Raw genomic sequence first — 19,720 nt, 5'->3', positions numbered from 1 at the left:
CCTCCTGTTATGAGCTGGGCTCTCCTGGTCATCTGTAGCTTCTTCTTTTTCTTCTTCAGGCTTTTCTTCTGGATTGTCAACTTCCTTTAAGATAGAAGCACTATTAAATCATACTCAAGCTCAAAGCAACATCAACCTGCTTTATTCTGGCATCATTAATTCTCTACCTTTTCCTATGCTCTATGTTGAGAATTAAGTTCCAGGTCCTTATGCATGCTAAGCAGATGATCTATGAGACATGGTCTTATTATACAGCGTAAGCTAGCCTCAAATTCACAATCATCCAGCCTCAGCCTTACAGATGATGGGATTATATATATACCAGGCCTTGAAAGGATGGTTCTTGATATTATTATTAGTATTATTGATTTTTCTTTCTAAGACACATGTTATGTGTCTTGTATTCTAAAACAGGGTTTCCCTGTATAACAACCCTGGCTTTCCTGGAATTCATAGAGATCTACCTGCCTCTGCCTCCTGAGTGTTGGTATTAAAGGCATTTGCCACACGCCTCAGGTGGGCCTCATGGTTCTTACTATCATAAAGTGAAAAGAAAACCCAAATAAGTATATTCATGTTGAAATAAATAGCAGTAAATGTTTTAGTACAGCATCTCTAAAACAACACATGGCAACCTAAGTTCAGATATCCTTGACTTGGCCAGGGAGATTACCTCATGTTCGTTGGAAACAGTTACTTTTTCTGGAACTTCTTGTGGTTGCGGGTTATGATTCTCTTCTGGAACCTCATTTTGTTGCTCCATTTCCAGCTCTTTCCGCCGTGCTTTTCTACGTCTGGTCTCTGCTCCAATGGTGGGAAAGCTAGGAGGGGGTGGGAGCGGCAATTCTGCAGCATTGGGATTTCTTTTCTGTATAGGGCAGTTCCGGTTTCCCTTGTGACATGCACAGTCCACCTTGTAATTACTATGCCAAAGAAATAACCAAAAGTGTCTCAATATTCTTGAAAACAGAATATTATGGCACATTATCCATTCACTTGATTGAAACATCAGTGTAATAATTTTTTCAACTTAGAGTAGGTGTGATAATTTCAATAAATATTCTGTTTTTCTGTGTATCTCTACTTGTAGCCTATGTACAGAAGTGGAAAGAAAGCAAACCTCCACTAAATCAGCCCTCCTTACAGCTTTTACTTATTCATTCATTCATTCATTCATTCATTTTTGAGGCAGGGTCTGGCTGGCATGAAACTCCCTATGTAGATCAGGGTAATCTGGAATTCACAAAGATCCACTTGATTCTGTCTCCCATCTGCTGGGATTACAAAACTTCTAGGCAGGAAATACATTACTTATGAAAATAAAAGGTAGGCAAAAAAAGCAGGGGATTGAAAACAGACTTTCAGTTAAAATCTTTTTTTCCCCCCTGAGACAGGGTTTCTGTGTAGCTGTGGATCCTGAAACTCACACCATAGACCAGGCTGGCCTCAAATTCACAAGATCTGCTGCCTCTGCCTCCTGAGTGCCAGGATTACAGGCTTGCACCACCACCATCCAGCTCTGTTAAAATCTTAATAATGTCATTCATTCATGCTGGTAAAGTTTCTGATGTCTTACCAGTTACTATATTCATAATCAAATGCAATGGTGACTTCAGCATCCTTGGTGATAGCAGATACAGCATATATACACAGGTGAATCATCCCATCTGCAATCATGTGTCTCACCTGTGTGAACAAGGTATCATTAGATTTGCCTTTAAGACCAAAATTTTCATAAATAGGAAGTTTGTCAGCCAAATAATTTCTGCCCATTTTGAGGAGTCTGTTATTTAATTCCATCATTTCATTTGAAATTATTATACATCAGAAAACGGAAAATTAAGAATTCTTTAAAAAAGAAAGACCCAACACTACAAATCAGGGTAAATTTGTTTTATATCTTAAAGCTTGTCTGCATTCTGCTAGAGAATTACAATTCCTTAGCCTGCAAACAAAGCTCTGTTGATCATACTGCACTTACTGTGAATGCACCAAATGAAGAATTTTAGAAATGTATAGAAATTCTTATAACACTGTTTTCCACAATCCTTAAGAGTGAAGACAAATGGCTTAGTTGGGCCTGATGACTACTACTACCACATTGCCTTTCTATTTTTTTCCAGTCCAATTTATAGATTTTTTTTTTTATCTAGTTTGTCTTATTTCTTAGCAAATACTAACTTGCCTCATCTCATTTCTGTCCTCTCTAAAGAAACAACCTCATCCCATCTCCATATGGCACCACACATCTGCATTTAAATATCATACAACTAATAGCTACAGACCTTTGTCTGAGTGAAGTTTTCAGATTGTTTCTTCAGTATACGTGTCCTTTGGTGGTTCCATTGAAAGGTAAGTTGCTAAAGATTGCTTACCTCTGCATTTGGTGTACATGATCTTCTGATGAACCGAGCATCATTACCGAAAGTACGAGCATCCACACACATCTCTACACCATTGAATTTTGAGTAGAAGAGCACAAAGGGATATGGTCTAGGGATACAATTAAAATTCCTGTAATTCTCAACACAAACAAAAAGGCCACCCCACGACTACAAATGTGAATCATATGCTGACACATAAGGAGGAGGCATTTGCAATGCCTAAGCTAGAAAACACCACAAACTTGTCTGCTTTTCATTAAAGAATAAACACAAAGCAAGGAATGCTGGGCTTGGAAAGGAGTGGTCTCCACTTCATATACTAAATATTTTGCAGATTTATTCACCCTTTTGTACCAACAACAGGCAGACATGAGCTTGTTTGAATCATTAGCCTTTCCTCAGAAGCAGCCCATCAAGTAGGATAATTTTTACAGCAATACTGACTGGTCATAGTCAGAACCATGCAAGCCCTCAGTGCTCAATGAATGGTGTTCTTACTTTTTGAAGAAATGCCCATTGACCTCAAATTGTTGTCGTAACATGACTTTCCCACGATATTCTATTATAAGAGTGTCCAAAGCCAAGTCTCTTGCAGCCCTTAGGATTTTCCGGTGCTTTTGAACACGAGTGACTCTCCCCAGCTGTAACTGAATAAAAACAGAGAGCATTAACATTTAAGAATAGCAACAGCAATTTGGTAAACATTTTACAATGTTTCCTAACTGTTGAAAAGGCACCAACACTTTTAGTTTTTATCTTTTGTGTTATAGCTTGGAGAATCAGAAAATTTTCATTTTGACATAGCTCAATTTCCCCAGGAAACATGCTCCAAATAGTGATCTCAGAAAAGGCAAGATGAAAAAAACAAAAAACAAAACAAACAAAAAAAAAACAAAACCAAACAACAACAAAAAACCCCAAATCCCACCAATGTCAGTGGAGCTATATCTACTCTATAGAATTAGCTTCCTATAACTCTTTTGTAATTCCTATCTAGGTTGCATTAGAAACTTTCATCGCCATTTATTAAATAAAGACATTTCTAAAATATGTACCTAAGACAGTGTAGTTACTGCAATCTGATTTTGGTCAGAAGATGGGCAGGTAAGGTAGGTAGTTCATTTGTTATTCTGTAAGGGGCTATAATTTCATCTATTCTTATCTTTGGGTATTAAAAAACATCTCAATCTTCTAGTGTCTTTAATGTTTTAGTTCTTACCTGCATTTGGGAACCAATTACTGTATTATTACAGGCCAGTTCAGTCTTATTAATAGTGTCTAACATAGCAGGTTTGCCCACAAATTCCTTGTTAGAATGTAGATGTTGCTCAAGGGCATTCTGTACATCTGCACTGTACTGATTAGTGAAAGCTTCTTCATACTGATCAGTCCATAGTCTTATCCGATTTTCCCAGCCCTCAGTGGTATTTTCATCTAAATTCTGTGCTTCAGAGGGAGAATTCTGTAGAGAACAAAGACCAAGTGAATCAATAAGACACCATTCATGGATATGGGTGGCAGGATAAGCAAGATACTTGTTTTCATTTGTCAGTTGGTGTGCTACAAGAGCAATGGACTGAGAATCAGAGGATCTGGACAACTTCAAGTAAGAAAACTTGTCTGCCCACTTATAAAATGAGAAATTAATCTAGCCAGTATTTTCACCCATTACTGATTTCATGACCACTATAAATTATAAAAATCACTTTCCTATCAAGATTTATATCAAATTTCTTAAATAATTCATAAAAAGGCAAAAAGGGTCTTGTTACAGTGCATAAAATTTCAAAATGGATTAACATTCAGCTGTATAGCATTATAAATAGTTTGCCTTTGTATTAGGAGAATGATTTTGTTTCTGTGTCACCTATTATTTTCATTAGCAATACTAGTTCATAATCTTACTTCCCACAGTAAAAATCACCATTTGCGAACATTACCAAACACACTTCGAATAATGTACTGCCATTCCATGTAATCTATCATACAGAATTATTTATCCAAATGTGTTGAAGAAACATTGGTTAGCTTTATTGTTTTATTTTTAATATTTATTTTACTGGTGTGCAAGTGCAACAATACTCTAGAGGCGGTAAGAGGAGTTAATTTTCTCCTTCTGCCATGAGGGTCCCAGGGATCAAAGTCAGACTGTCAGTCTGGGCAGAAAGTGCCTTTACCTGCTCAGTCACCTTGCTGTCCCAAATCTATTGGTTTTTGTATCTAGTAGGAAAGTGTCTTTGAGATTAAACTTTCAAATGCTGTTTTCTATTCATTTTCAAAGCTCATACTTAAGATATTTAGGAAATTTCTCAGTAATTTCGAGGAGAAAATTTAATAACCCAATGTTAAAAGTTACAGTGAAACCTTTTTTATTCTATTTAGATTTTGACACACTTATGAGGCTACACTGAAACTGTAAACAAAGTGACTAGCAACTGATGACTTTCTAAAGGCTTCAAAAGTATTAGGTTTCAATAATTAGCTAACAGTAGAAAAAAGGGTTTGTAGTTGAGGTCTACAGTTAGCACCCAAATTTATGTAAGGTCCTTCTTAGTAAATAAAATGAAATGAGCAGTTAAAATAAATTTGGCTACTCAAAGAGATCTATCTCATTAAAGAAAGAATGATTATCATGTGTTACAAAAAACAGTTCAGGCCTCTGAAGCTATGTGGTTGTGAAAGTTGTCTCCTAGTTTCACAAGAGGCCAGACCTTCAAATTTCAGGTAAAATATCACTTGATATCACTGATAACATCAATTGGTGCTCCAAATAAATACAAAGTAACCTCAATAAGTTTATCCTAATTTAAGGAAATCATTGTTTATGTAACGGCCAACTTAAGGGATATGAATACTTAAAAGAAACAAACTACACATTCAAACTAAAGATCTTGAACACAAAATTTTTAGGAGCTGTGAGAGAGCAGGGAGCCGGACATTGGTGGCGCACGCCTAGTCCCAGCACTCGGGAAGCAGAGGCAGGCGTATCTCTGAGAGTTTGAGACCAGTCTGGTCTACAGAGCAAGTTCCAGGACAGCCTCCAAAACAATACAGAGAAACCCTGTTTCGAAAAACCAAAACCAAAACCAAAACCAAAATAAACGGAGAGGGAAAAGAAGATACAAGAAAGTACAACCAAATCTCCTTTCTGCTAACTTTTATAAACCAACCAGTATAACGAACAACAAATCAGCCAGTATCTAAAAGGTACATCACTTCTCCATTCTCCACCTAACCCCCCCTCTTACATATAATCAAGCCACACAAGCCCTACTATTTGTTAACTAGTATTACATAAATCTCCACCAAACAGATATGCCAAAAAGTGCTAATTTAATAACAATTCATATTAACAACACCAACTTCCTCCCAAGGAGTTACCCTTCCTAATGGTGATTCAAAGCCTACATATTGTCAGGGAAGGTTTCCAAGAGTTTGGCTCATTAGTAGAAAAACCTCACTCCTCGGGTTGAGTCCAATCACAGGAATATAACACACAAGTCTCATTTTCTCTATAAAAAACTCTGACTTACCCCACCACCACAAAGGCAGCTAATGAAACAGAAATGTGAAAATATTGCATAAAATAGCTAAGAAAATCCACTCTGGAGAAAAGCTCTATGAAAACCGGATGGCAACAATTACAAACTCATGAAAAGCAGACTCCAAGATTCTCAGATCATCAATGTCAGGAAAGAAGCCTACCAAAATGCAAGATCAAACATAAAACACAGCATCAGGGAAGGTGACCCCTTACCTTCATCCGCAAGGACTTCCATCGGATCCCTCTCGAAATGCCTATCCCAAAGAGGAAAACAAGTAGAACAAAACAAAACTTGGTACCAAGAATGACAGTTAAATCCATGAGACTAAAACTGAGGCACTAACTAGTACTCTATTCTGTCACATTTTCTCAGTGTAACCAATACAATGGTATACCTCAAACTGTGACCAAGGAAAATGACAGTTCAAAGGCTAATGAACACAGATAAGAATTCCAATACTTTGGTAGAACTAGACAACTAATAGGTAAGAGCGTGCAACACTTAAATACTATACATACCCCTGACACTGAGCAGAAAGTAATGGCAATCCTTAAATTGCAGATTATCAGTCTTGAAATTAAGAAGGAAACAAAGACCAACACCCTTTACAAAGAGTGGGCAAGTGACCTGGGAGCAACGAAGAGTTGTTGTGATGGGAAAGAAAGAATAGAAAACACAACAAGTTTCTATGGAGACCTTTTATTTAAGAGTATAGGAAAGTGACCAAGACACCAAGGAAACCTAGACCATTCAAGAGATGTTTTCTGAGTTTTGGTGCTGTTTTGTCTAGATACAAGGACAAACAAACAACCTAATGACCTGAGGCCACCCATGTAACCAAGAAAAGAACTTCAGATCACTTTGGGGCAGAAGTACGGAGATGCTCTAAGGATAGTGGAAGCCTAGAGTTGAGGCTGCAACTGATACAGCATTATACCAGGTAGGGGTAGAATTCCGTACCTAGGATGGTGGTTGGAGTAGAAGAAGCTGAGCCTATGGTGATGCTAAGTAGGTTAGAAGAGTTTGGTTTTGGGCTGGAGAGATGGCTCAGCCGTTAAAGGCTAGGCTCACAACCAAAAATACAAGAGTTTGGTTTGTCTACATATAAGAGCTGATTTTTAAGGAAAAACAAAAGTGACCAAGCACTGGTATCAAATTTCATCAAAATATTTAGTTGTATTCTTGCTCAAAAATTTAAGCTATTTTAGACATATTTCTATTCAATGTATAATGCATACCTTGATCTTCTTCGTCTTTGGTGCTGCACGACCCTTTTCTGGACTCTTTTTCCGCTTCTTGGGTTTGGTTCTTCTAACAGTTAAGGTGATGCTTGTAGGTGTGTGCTGTGTTGCTGTGTACAACACAGTGGAAGGAGAAAGCTCCTCATCCCAGCTTTCTGTTGCACTGCTATCCCCACCTGAAAAAAAAGATGATTTCACAGTTCAGGTACTAACATCCATTTCCTTCTTTCCATGTGCACCACATCTGGTAAGTTATCACTTCTACTATAACCCTACATCTATAAATCAACTTAGATCCCATCTTTCCTCTGAAAGTAAGATTTTTTTGTTGCATTAAATGTAAGGTTTATTCCACATTCCATGTATTTTTCCCCTTCAAAGTAGTCTCCAAACTCCATTGTACTAACTATAAATGAATAACTTAAAGAAAAAGGATTTTGTGTGAGATAGCTATGTACTATTGAAGATAATTTAAATCACAAAATAGTTAATCAAAATGTGGGTTTAACCCACCTTCTGCTCACCTGATATGTTGTCCTGCTTCCGCCGATGAAGTCTAATAACCTTCCCCCTGCTCATTCCCCTAAAGAGGGAAAATAAACTTAAAGTAGTCCTTCCAGTCGCATGCAGCACATCACATCATACATGGGAGAAGTGTCTCTGCATATACTACCCCCTCCCTCCCACCTACCAAATGTTTCCAGGACATTAAATTTCATATCAAATTCAAAAGCTTTAACATCAATCTCTCATTCCTTGTTGTCAGCAATTCTCACCTAGTGCAGAGAATTCGAGCCAAGGAGCACTAAGGAATCATCTACATTAACAAACACAAGAAAGAATACTTTGAGCTTTTCCCTACTGATAAGAAACCCTAATCCCAGCAACCCAGGTGTGAATTTAAATGGAACAGGATCTTACCTGCACTTGTCACAGTTGAGAAGGAAGCCATCCTGAGAAAGACCACAAGGACACCAGGTAGGAACAGTCTCTCCTTCAGAGTTCGGGCTGTCTCCACAGCGTTCCTCTACGGGCGACGGCAGGCCATTCAGGTCAGAACGAGGGATGATCGTCTGGACAGGGGGAGAAGCAGGAGGTGTCGGAGGAGGAGGGGCTCCGTAATTATGATCCTGAAAATAAGATTTTTTAAATCAACAGTGTCCAAACACTGGCCCCTCTCTCCCCTAAAGTATGGTACATATGGAAAGAAAGAAGAAAGTAGTACCCTTTGTTTTTTGGCTTCAACCAGGAAAGTGATAAAACAAAATGCCAAGGTCAACTGGGACATAAAAACAAGAACAATGATGCAGGGCTAGACGTCCGCTGGAGGCAGGGAAGTGCAAAAGGGGCAACTTCGTCATGCTGCATATAAACATTTCAAGAAAGTCACAATGTATAAGAATGGATTACAATCCAGGAAGATCACTGCTCTGGAGAGAAACAAGTGCATACTCACAGCATAAGGCAGTCCTCGACACCCATGCCTCTGAGTGGTCCCATAATTATGAGTGGAATACACGCTCTTCTCATTAACTGCTGGACTAGCCTCCACAGATTCAGGGCTGCACAAAGGCGAAAAGCAACGCATGATAGCATAACACCTACTCTTCCCTTAAACTAATAGTTCACTTCCCATTCTAACCCCTTCTCCTTCCACAACCACCAGCCACTAGAATAAGAAACTTAGTGAAAGTCTATTTAACATAACTAAGCCTATGAATAATAGTGTTATTGAATGTGGATTTGTGTGTAACACGAAGCCAGTACAGGCAGATGTCTCAAGGCAGGCACCTGGGATACAAGGTGTCCCTAATGACAAACACAAACGTACCAGCAGAGCGGGGAGTTTCCCCTAGAGAAGCCACTCTGGGCTGGTTTAGACTCAGAACTATTCTTCTTAATTGGATCTCTTAATACTTCCATGAAACCTCACATGACATTTGCAGTGAGTGAGATGATGAAAGTGCCTTCTGCACTGCCCCAGGGACCAGGCCCTCTTCCATTCACTACCAAGACAGGATACCCTGAAGAAAGTACAGGCAAAAACAATGGCATCTTATATTTATCACACCTCTCATCTTGATGAACCCCCAAATACCTTTCACATATTAGAATTTCTCATCCACCAAGGACATGCAAGCATATTCAAAGACACAATTGTTTAACAGCTGCATGATAATAACATGGAACTTCAAAATACTCAAAACTCAACTTGGAAGTCAGATTTGTTTTATGCTAAGTAGTAATTAATTGTAGTTACTATTATGAATCACCTATTTCTGGGTCTGTATGTATTAATTCATTTGAGATCTGTGATTACTAAACATGATAGGCCACATCCCCTTTTTACAGAGGGAAGTGAAGCTGAGGTGGTGAGATTACGTAATTTTTCCTAAGTTCATTGGATGACAGAGCCAGGATTTGAAACAAAGATGTCTAACTCCAAAGCTTGCTCATTTCCCATTATGCCTTGCTTGAAAGCAACTGTATTTGAGGTCTTTACTAACCAGGCTCATTGAGAAACCGAGAGTTAGCTTTGTGTTGATCCTGGGTGAGTAGAAAATAAAACTACCCAGGCACTTTTTTAAAATTAAAGAACCATACATACATTCTATGTAATAAATTTAACATAAGTTTTACTTGATAATAAAAAGGCATCCTTAGTGAAAGATAAAATAGGCTTTAAGGGAAGGATAAAATAGGTTTTTGTCTGTTTACTCAACTTTGTTACTTGGTTAGGTTTTATGGACTTTTGAAGAATAAGGAGTGTAATTGTATGACTTAGCAAAAGTGAAAATGAATAATCAGTAATGTATATTATTCAGAACAAAGATTCACCCATTAGTAACTCCAAGGATCAGTGTTAATACAACTCCAGAGATTGAAGGGTTTTAGGGAATCAAATAATTCAGTTTGCTTCAAATAACCATGCTCCTGCTTCAAGATATACAAAATACACAACTCTGAGCAGGAGTAAAGCGTGCAATTCTATGTAGCACATTAACTGATAAGTGAGGGATAAAGTAAAATTCTGAGACATGTATCAAACTCACCTAGTTTTATGCTCCACAACTGTGAGAAGGGGTCTTATTAATAACAGCAAAGGTCATTTCTAGGTGAGGAACTTAGACAGAGGAAAGTATTCTCTGTTAGTGAGGTGCATGCACTTTAGTAACTGACAGGGTCTTCAAAATGGGACTGGTAGTGGGGGTGGCTGGGAAGGAAATACATCAAGAATGCAGGTCAGTATTCTTGAGAAAAGTATGGTCTGAACATGGGTCACTGAGGCAACTGGCTGAGTATTAGGAAACAGTTAGGGTTTCCTAAATGAAACCAAAGGCAGACAAGCATTAATAAAATGAAGGCAGAATTTAGTTTCTATGATGGACAGTTAAAAGAAAGTAATGGATTTATACATTGTTATTGATAAGTATGTTACTAGATAAATAATCCAAAGAGTTGTATATATTTTTAGGTAGGAGATTTTATACCATTAAACACATGGGGTGAAATAAGACATTTTATTAGAAATGAACTTTTTTGTGGGACAGGAAAAAATAAAAGTTGCATGAAATAAAAGATGGCCATGGAGATGGAGCTATGTTGGTTATATCTTACCCATCTCCAAACTGGGTAAATATGTACATATGCACTTCATGTGCAAGTCTAGGGAATAAAAATAAAACTTATATTGTGGAGGTTAACAGGCCACCCTACTGTTCAGTAGTATGTAATCAAGCACAGCATTTAAAATATTGCTATGCATGTCTAATCTAAAATTTAAACACATCTTTAATGAGGAATCTTTACAATGTCTACATTGGTTAGGGATTGAACAATTACACACTGATATACACATTGACTTTTATTTATATTTTAAAATACAGATTAAAAATTTACAGTATCAAGATCTGGGGATGTAGCTCAGTGGTAGAGTGCTTGCTTATCTAGTCTGTTTGAGGACCTGGGTTCAAGCCTCAGGACCATAAAAAAAAACAGCACACACACACACACACACACACACACACACGCACGCACGCACGCGCACACACACGAGTATTAGGACTGCATGTCTTTATTAGACAACCAGATTATGCAAATAGTTATATCTTTTTTTCTTCTTCTGTGACTAAAATGTTCTAACAGTTGGGCATACACAGAGAAATTCAGGTCACAACAGATATATTCTATCAATTATGTTCAATGAACAATATGCAGCTTGCTACCATGACACCTCTTAGAAAATAGATGAAATTCTGTCATACAAGAGATGCAAGGATCTTTTTTTGGTTATATCTGTAAGTTTTCCTATAAGTGTATGTGTGTCTGTGTGTGTACTGAAGAACGTAAATTGCTACATTGCTACAGAGTTAATAATCTCATGAGGCAAGGTGCAGGTTTCTTTCTTGGTTAGATGTTTCCTTTAATACCAGGTTTAATCATAACAGTGCTCAGAACAATGGTTAGGCATGATGAAGAACAAATATCAATAATAATTAATAGACTAGCACATAAGCTAACCAATTAACATCAATGCCCTTTGTAAAACTGCTCAACAAGACATGTGAAATTAGTTGTGACCATAGATAGTTAGTATTAGAACTTGGGAGACACTGAATTAAAGTGCTCAGAAAGTCCTAGGATACAGCACTACAGTCATAGTACAGATTAGACTGCGTTCATTCTTGCATTACTCCTAGATTCCACAGTACATATGCGTGTAGCTACTGTTATACTTTGAGGGAAATACTAGTTCTAAAAATGACTGCTTTGGGTCTTTTCCTTATCTACAAATTCCAAACTTACTCAATTAACCTCTTTATTTCTCATAAATTTTAATACGGTCTAACATATACATCATATGTTAATGTTGCAGTAGTTTATTATCTGACTAAGGCCTACAACCACTATACAATTGAGTTGGCTATCCAATAACACAGGAAGACTTTTAAGTACTTTGTTTTGGGAAAGAGTTATACAATGGAAGTCTCAGATATAACTAAATCTTGTTGGCATGCAAAAAGAGAAAAGAAAAACCCAGAAAAACAAAAATACAAACCCAAAGAACCAAACCAAACAAACCAACCACCCCCACAAAACCAAACCAAACCAAACCAAACCCCCCCAAGCAATACAAAACACAAAGCCTCTACAATAAAGACAACTGACTTTCCTATGCCCTCCCCCCTCCCATTGTTATATGGGAAGAAGCTTAAAAACCATCTTTCAATTCCAGACTACCCCAGAATACTATACATATATATGAAACTTCCTAGGGTAGTTTCATGTCTTCCTTTTTAAGGAACCCAATAAATAGTGAACAATAGGAAGCTTTATGAAGAAATGTACATGCTCTTTAATAATATCCTGTTTTAAGGAAACCACTATGAACAAGGGATGCCATTCAACCCAGAATTCTGGAACAGTTGCTTTGCTTTGCTGAAGGGGAAAGAATTCCCAGGGACTGAAAATGGCAAGAGAAACGGGAATTAGAGCAACACCCACCTCACTCAAGAAGTGGCTGTGGGATCAAGAGTCTGAACTGGACCTGAACATATTCAAAACACCAGGATTTTTCCAGCCCAGACCCTAATCCCTGGTACTGCCTGGAATAGACTTGGCTTCTGGGGGTGTGCTGCCCCCTAGGCCCCTTGGGTCTCTTTCGCTGGACTTTCACATCCTGGTGTAGTGCCACTTCGTCTTGAAAGGTAGGGGGCTTCCACTTCCTTTCTGTAAGCAAGGAAGATTGGGTACAAGGGAGGTAAAAGGACAAGAGGGGGGAATCTGTGAGCTGGGGCAATCTTGGACAACTTAAAAGAGAAGGGATACAAAAGGCTAAAAAATTTTAAACTGAGTAATATATAAAATTGTATAATGAAGGCCTACCTTCATTGTCATTTGGCATTTAAATTCTTCAAGAACTGAGTCTATTTTAGGGATTGGGATTTTCGACAAATTCTGAATTCCTAATGCTGCTCTTAGCTGAAAAACAAGTTTGGTACCACTGACTTTGAAGGTCCTCTTTCTAGGCAACAAATATTGTAAAAACAGATGATACAGCTCTCCATGTCTTCTACCCCAGAGTGAGCTGGTTAAGCAGACTGCCCATATAGTTTCAGCCCCTTTACTCTAGAATAATGACAAGTACATAGGAAGAGGCCTTCAAAGAAAATCAGTTGGAAAGAAAACCTATCTCTCTTATCAGAATCATTAACGCTTTAGAAGGAGGTGGTACACCTACTTCATTTCAATCTTCCCCACCCATAAAACAGGAAAATATAACCATTGCTTTGCAACTTTGATAATACTTATTATTTACCCAGAAATACCTCCTTTTAAAGTTCCTTTCCTCCCCCTTCTAATTCCTTTGTCCCTCCAGCTTGGGGTGGGGGAAGGGCAAGACTAATGTTTTCTGAAGTTGGATAGGTTTGAATTAAGAAAATATTACATATAGCTTATTAACTGCCCAGAAGAATCCATCCTCACACAAACTTGAAGCAATCCTATTATCTAGGAAGTAGCACTTACTCTGATCCAGCAGCCATATCTGAGTAGGATGTATCTGGTGTGGTGACTCCCAGAGGGATTGCAATGCTCATGACGTCCAAGACAGCAGAGAGTGGAAATCACGGGGTCCAATTAATGGAGACTGACCACTCAGAGAGTGGGGGTGAGCTGCAGAGCCTTAGCCAACATGTTATGGACATGAGGAATCCTGCCACAGAAAAGGAAAACAATAACTACTGACCAGAGTTTTTCAAATTTATCTTAAACACTGTAGAGTTTTTCTACTGTTTCAGTAAGTCTTTTGTGTATTTGTGGTATGGTGCACAGTGTATGCATGTCAAGTGTGTAGGCTTGAGAGTATTTATGAATGCACATGGAAGCCATAAGAGGATTCTGGATGTCTTCTTCTATGGCTCTCAAACCTTATTCAGTATTGACTGACCAACAGGCTTAGTCTCTATTCCCACAAACACTGGTTAGAGGTATGTGAAGTCACATCTTCCCATCTTTTACATGGATGCTAGAGAAAGGTTTACTATGCACTCTGATTTACTAATGTTCTACAACTGAGGTTAGTAAAAAGTTATGCTTACTTTTAAATTTCTATTTTAATTATTTTCTTTTCTGCCAAAGAGGAAAAAAAATAGCTGGCTCACTAGCAATCACATGTTCCTCTCTAATTGCCCAACAGAGTTTTCCAGTAGTCTAGGACATAGCAAACAAGCTTTAAGATTCAGGACAGTTATCAGAAATATCCTAGTTTACGCCTTCATAGTTCCATTTCAATTTTTCCCTAGGCAATAAATGTAGCTTTACCAACACTCAGTTATTACTTCTAAAGAAAACCCAGTAGAAATAAATTAGTTGTTCATTTTTGATCAGACAGCCATTTCTATGCTTTGACTTGTTTTTTAAGAATACATTTACGTATACGGGAGTTTCACCTGCCATGTCTGCACACTACAGGCATGAAGTGCCCACACAGGCCAGAAGAGGGCATTGTATCCCCTCAGACTGGAGTTTCAGACAGTTGTGGTACTAGGTAATTGAACCCAGGGTACTCTAGAAGAACCATCTCTCTAGCCTCTCTCTGACTTCTTTTAAATAGTCTTAACTTGTCTTGGAGAAGATATAATTATCCAAAAAACTATATTTGGACAGCAACATATACTGATAGATATGAATAAAAACATAAACCACAGGAAAAAGGTAAACATGTGTAAGTGCAGAGGATATACAAAAATCTGTTAGTTCCTGCTCGATTTTGCTGACTTAATAACTGCCTTTAAAAAGTATACATGAGTACTTTTTCTCTCTGTGAAAGATAACATAAAAACTCTAAACAACATTTCATGACAAAGATTAGAGATTTTTTGCATTAAAAAGCAATAAACAGCTGGGCGGTGGTGGCACACGCCTTTAATCCCAGCACTCGGGAGGCAGAGGCAGGCGGATCTCTGTGAGTTCGAGGGGGGGCTGGACCGACAGCCTCGAAAACAATACAGAGAAACCCTGTCTCGTAAAAACCAAAAAAAAAAAAAAAAACCAACAACAACAACAACAACAAAAAAGCAGAATCTAAATGACTCACATCAGTGGTTTCATATTAATGTAAAAAGAGCCACTAAAGCAGCAAACAAGCATTTTATGTGTGTGTTTGGAAGTCAATATTAGTCTAGGCTAAAAAGGGTCTCATAACTGATACATGAATTTATGCTAAAACAGTAGAAAGTAGCTGGGCGGTGGTGGCGCACGCCTTTAATCCCAGCACTCGGGAGGCAGATCTCTGTGAGTTCGAGACCAACCCTGGTCTACCAAGCGAGTTCCAGGACAGGCTCCAAAACAACACAGAGAAACCCTGCCTCGAAAAACAAAACAAAACAAAACAAAAAACCAACAGAACAAACAAAAAGACAGTAGAAAGTAAAATAATTATCAGCCAGGCAGTGGTGGCACATGCCTTTAATCCCAGCACTTGAAGGCTAGCCTGGTCTACAGGGTGAGTTCTAGCACATTCAAGGCAACAACAGAGAAACCCTGTCTCAAAAAACAAAACAAAAATTATCAATACTACTTAAAAATAGCTAAATAAAATGAAAAGCATAAGATACTGGTTGAAGCAATCCAGGAATTCACGGAGACTTTTAAATAGTTACTGATTTGAGATGTGAATTTTAGTATTTATTTATTTATTTATTTATTTATTTATTGGTTTTTACGAGACAGGGTTTCTCTGTATTGTTTCGGAGGCTATCGGTCCAGCCTGGCCTCGAAGTCACAGAGATCCGCCTGCCTCTGCCTCCCGAGTGCTGGGATTAAAGGCGTGCGCCACCACCGCCCGGCCGTGAATTTTATTTTTATAAGTGAGATAGATCAATGTGGTTAAGAAAACTAATTCTGAATGGTGAATCAGTCCAAGATTTAAGGCTACCTATACTTTTGCACCATTAGTTCAGAAAACTACCACAGAGCTATAAATTAAAATGGTTTTCTGTAGGACCTGGGTCTCTTCAAATAGGGTATAGCAAAATACCTATTCTCATCCAACTCATGATGACACTGTTAGATTGAAAATTGAAATACAAATGAAGTCAATCTTACTATTGTCATAATTCATGATAGATGTGACTGGTCCTCTTGCTGTTTTTGGACCAACTTACAAATCAATCCCCCCCCTCCCCAGTAGTCAAATAAGAATTCTCAAACACACAAGTCATTGGGAAAATGACACAAGATCTGTGACAAAACAAAGAGACCACCTACAAATAAGTCCAAAAGGGCATATTAAAGGGTAGATATTCCTTCTAATTTTAGCACTGTTAGATAATTTTCATTAAGACTAGAAGTTGTTTGACTAGATAACCAGAAGTCTATCAGATGATCATAATCTCTGACTAGTCAAAAGAAATCCAAATCATGTGTTTTGTTTTCAGAAAAGTCCTTTAAAAAAAAAAAAAAAGAAAGAAATGACTCATCTGGATGGTGGTAACACATGCCTTTAATCCTAGCACTTGGTAGGCGGAGGAAGGTGGACATCTGTGTGTTCGAGGCTGGCCTGGTCTACAGAGTGCCAGGACAGGCTCCAAAGCTACATAGAGAAATTCTGTCTCAAAAACAAAACAACAAAAAACAAAATGAAAAAAATCTTTCTACATAACCTAATGAAATCCTAATACAACAAATGGGTGTGGTGGCATACACATGTAATCCAGGCATACAATCGGCAGAAGGATCAAGAGGGGCATGCCTGAACTACATAGTGAGACCTTGTCTCAAATGCAGTGGTGAGCTATTACACCAGCTATCTGGACAGTTGATACACATCTTTAGCCTCTTAATTTCTCTTCATAATTTTTTCCCTCTTGCCTAGTTTTATATAACTATACTACTGCTACTGTTCTGATGAAGGCAATTATAATAGGCCAATTTGACCATATTGTTCTAAATTATGCTTCTATAATAATGAGATTTCTTTTTTAAAATTTATTTATCATGTCTATGGCTGTTTCATCTGCATGTACACCTGCACACCAAAAGAGGGCATCAGGTCCCATAGGGCTACAATTATAGAAAGTTTTAAGTTCTGGGAATGGAACTCAGAACTTCTTCTGAAAGAGCAGTCAAGGGTCTTAACTGCTGGGCCATTTCCCCAGACCCCAAGATAAGGTTTCTTAATTCAAATTCTAATAATACAAATATTCTCTTTATATAGTACCTTCCTTGAAATATGGTGTGAAATGTGGCCATTTAGATGTTAATTGAAGACTCTCTCTCTCTCTCACAAATCTTTTATTATAACACTATATTATATAAGAAATCAGGTATTTACTCTGGTTTATCAAGTTTATTAGTTAAGAGTAACTATTCATTTAATCTCATAGTTTGCCCTGAAAAGAGTGTAAGAAGAACTCTCTAGACAGAAATAACTTTCAAGATTTACTCCATCACTCAAATACCACTAAAAAACACAAAAAAATGGCAGGGAGTTTTACAAAAATATTTTTGCCCACTGCTATAGTTCCAGTGGCTAAATACTATGACACATCAAGAAGGATCAAGAAAATATTTACTAAGAAAACTCATCATGGTAACCAATATCTGCATTTACTAAAATTCAAAATACAACAACTGAAAAGATTTGGGTCAGTCACCTTTGAGGTCCCCCTGAAGATCTAGAAAAGTCTGAGACACAAAGTAGTATATGAAGAAAAATTGATGGGCTTACAAAGTGCAAACCTACAGATTAATGATAATTTTGTTTGCTGCACTGCCTTATTAATCACTTTACTTTCCATTTAGCACCAAGCCTAATCTTTTAACTTGCATACCTCACTGTGCACAAAATAAACTAAGGGCAGGAAGGAAATAGCCTTGATTTCCAAGGTGATGAGATACTGTATCATACTGCATCTCTTCCCTTCAAATCAAAACTCCCTTGTTTCACAAGGAACCCTCAAAGGTTTCTTTTTCCTTTTTCCTTGGGGGGGAGGTCCCTTCATCGACCATCCCCAAAACTCAGAAACTTACTTTTCCTTTTTTTGAAAAGTCTCTGTAGCCCAAATCATCCTTGAATATGTATCCTGCTGACTCATCCCAAATGCTATCAAAAGCATATGCCACCACATCTGGCACAGACCTCTTTTCATCAAATACCAGATTTACTCTGGACAAGGACCTAACAAAAACGTCAAATTATGACTCCTTTCTTCTCCCTCATCCCATTCCTGACAGTGGGTTGGGGCACGTTTGGGGGTGGGAGGGGGAGAGTTAATCAGTTCTAATTATGGTCAACTCATCAATTCTCTACATTTCCCAAAGGAAAGGAAAACAAGGAACCTGTAAGATTTGGGGAAAAGAGGAGGAAGAAAGGGAAGAGGCAATGAATATTTCTTAAATATCAGTGTTTTCTCCACAAAGTCAGATATAAGTATTGGCCAGAATGAGCTCTCCATACCTGAAATATTAATAGGTTATAAATATGGGAAGAGAGCTGTTCATGAGTCACCAACCATTAAAGGGCAACTTCATTTTTCATTCTTTTTTTCTTTTTTGGTGACTTTCCATTTCTTAAAAACCTGGAAAATAAACTACTCTTTAGAAAAATATTTTCAAAAACATACTCATAATTAAAAAGTCAAAGGCATGAAGCTGAAAGTAAAAGGAAGAAATAAAGTAGGCCAAATATTCAGCAGCAGCAAGTAAGAAAAAGGACAGAGGCAAAGTAAAAAGGTAGTTTCACCCTCCCATCAATTAACAACCTCTATAGAATATGGGATCAACAAACAAACCCAGTTTGTCTTCCAATACAGAGTACTCCTGAGAGTCACCATTTATATGTAGTTTCTAGAGTTTTAAGAGATTTCAGAAGAAATACATCAGACAGGTGAGGCGGAAGCAGCTGGGAGACAAGAGTCCAATAAACAGCCAATCCAATGAAAGAAACACAGAACAAGTCTGCTTTAGCCATCCTGTGAAGAGGACTGGCAGGAAGAGGAGCGCCGCTTCAGAAAGAGCAGGCTTCAGACAGTCTTTGTACTGAGGCTATGGACCTTGGCCACTCTCCCAGAGATGATGCAATCCTAATGAACAAGATCTGCTGCCAGACAAACGATTGTTAGCAGCCTTTGCAGACAGCAACTCAGCCAAGAAGCAATCTCTGATCAGCTTTCCATAAGCCACCAGAATGTCAAATTTCTTCAATTTCAGTTTCTGATAAAATGAAGGGAATATCCCGCTCCACATACCTCAACCCCCCACTTTAGAATGTTCCTTTGTCTTTCCCCACTTTTTAATTTGTTTGGGTTTACACTATTTACTACTCATGATTAAATGTAAAACGAAACACCAAGAACATTTTTACTTTGATGAACAGAATTCTTTCAACATATTAATGATAGTATGTTTTGTTTATTATTATTGTTATCTTCCTCAATCTCCTAAGAAAAACCTGTAACACAGTGGGCTCATGAAGTATGAAAACTGCTATGAAATCTGGTATCTGATTATGAGATAGAAAATCAAAAATAAGTATTTAACTTAATCT

General features: G+C 37.9%; 1 protein-coding gene across 1 annotated transcript in view; it reads right to left on the bottom strand.

The window, feature by feature from the left end:
• The window catches only part of Setd5 (SET domain containing 5), a 76,343-nt gene that overhangs the window by 32,579 nt on the left and 24,044 nt on the right, over positions 1-19,720 (bottom strand). Inside the window, 13 exon segments of the mRNA XM_021224849.2 lie at positions 1-84; positions 674-923; positions 1,577-1,686; positions 2,376-2,493; positions 2,883-3,031; positions 3,604-3,846; positions 6,142-6,159; positions 6,162-6,182; positions 7,168-7,346; positions 7,695-7,753; positions 8,092-8,300; positions 8,627-8,732; positions 13,699-13,885. Coding sequence (XP_021080508.1) covers positions 1-84; positions 674-923; positions 1,577-1,686; positions 2,376-2,493; positions 2,883-3,031; positions 3,604-3,846; positions 6,142-6,159; positions 6,162-6,182; positions 7,168-7,346; positions 7,695-7,753; positions 8,092-8,300; positions 8,627-8,732; positions 13,699-13,769 — 1,617 coding nt within the window. The 5' untranslated portion in view covers positions 13,770-13,885.

The sequence above is a fragment of the Mesocricetus auratus genome, unplaced genomic scaffold (assembly GCF_017639785.1).
Source record: "Mesocricetus auratus isolate SY011 unplaced genomic scaffold, BCM_Maur_2.0 Super-Scaffold_100676, whole genome shotgun sequence".
Lineage (NCBI taxonomy): Eukaryota > Metazoa > Chordata > Mammalia > Rodentia > Cricetidae > Mesocricetus > Mesocricetus auratus.
This window is presented reverse-complemented; position numbering and strand designations above follow the sequence as displayed.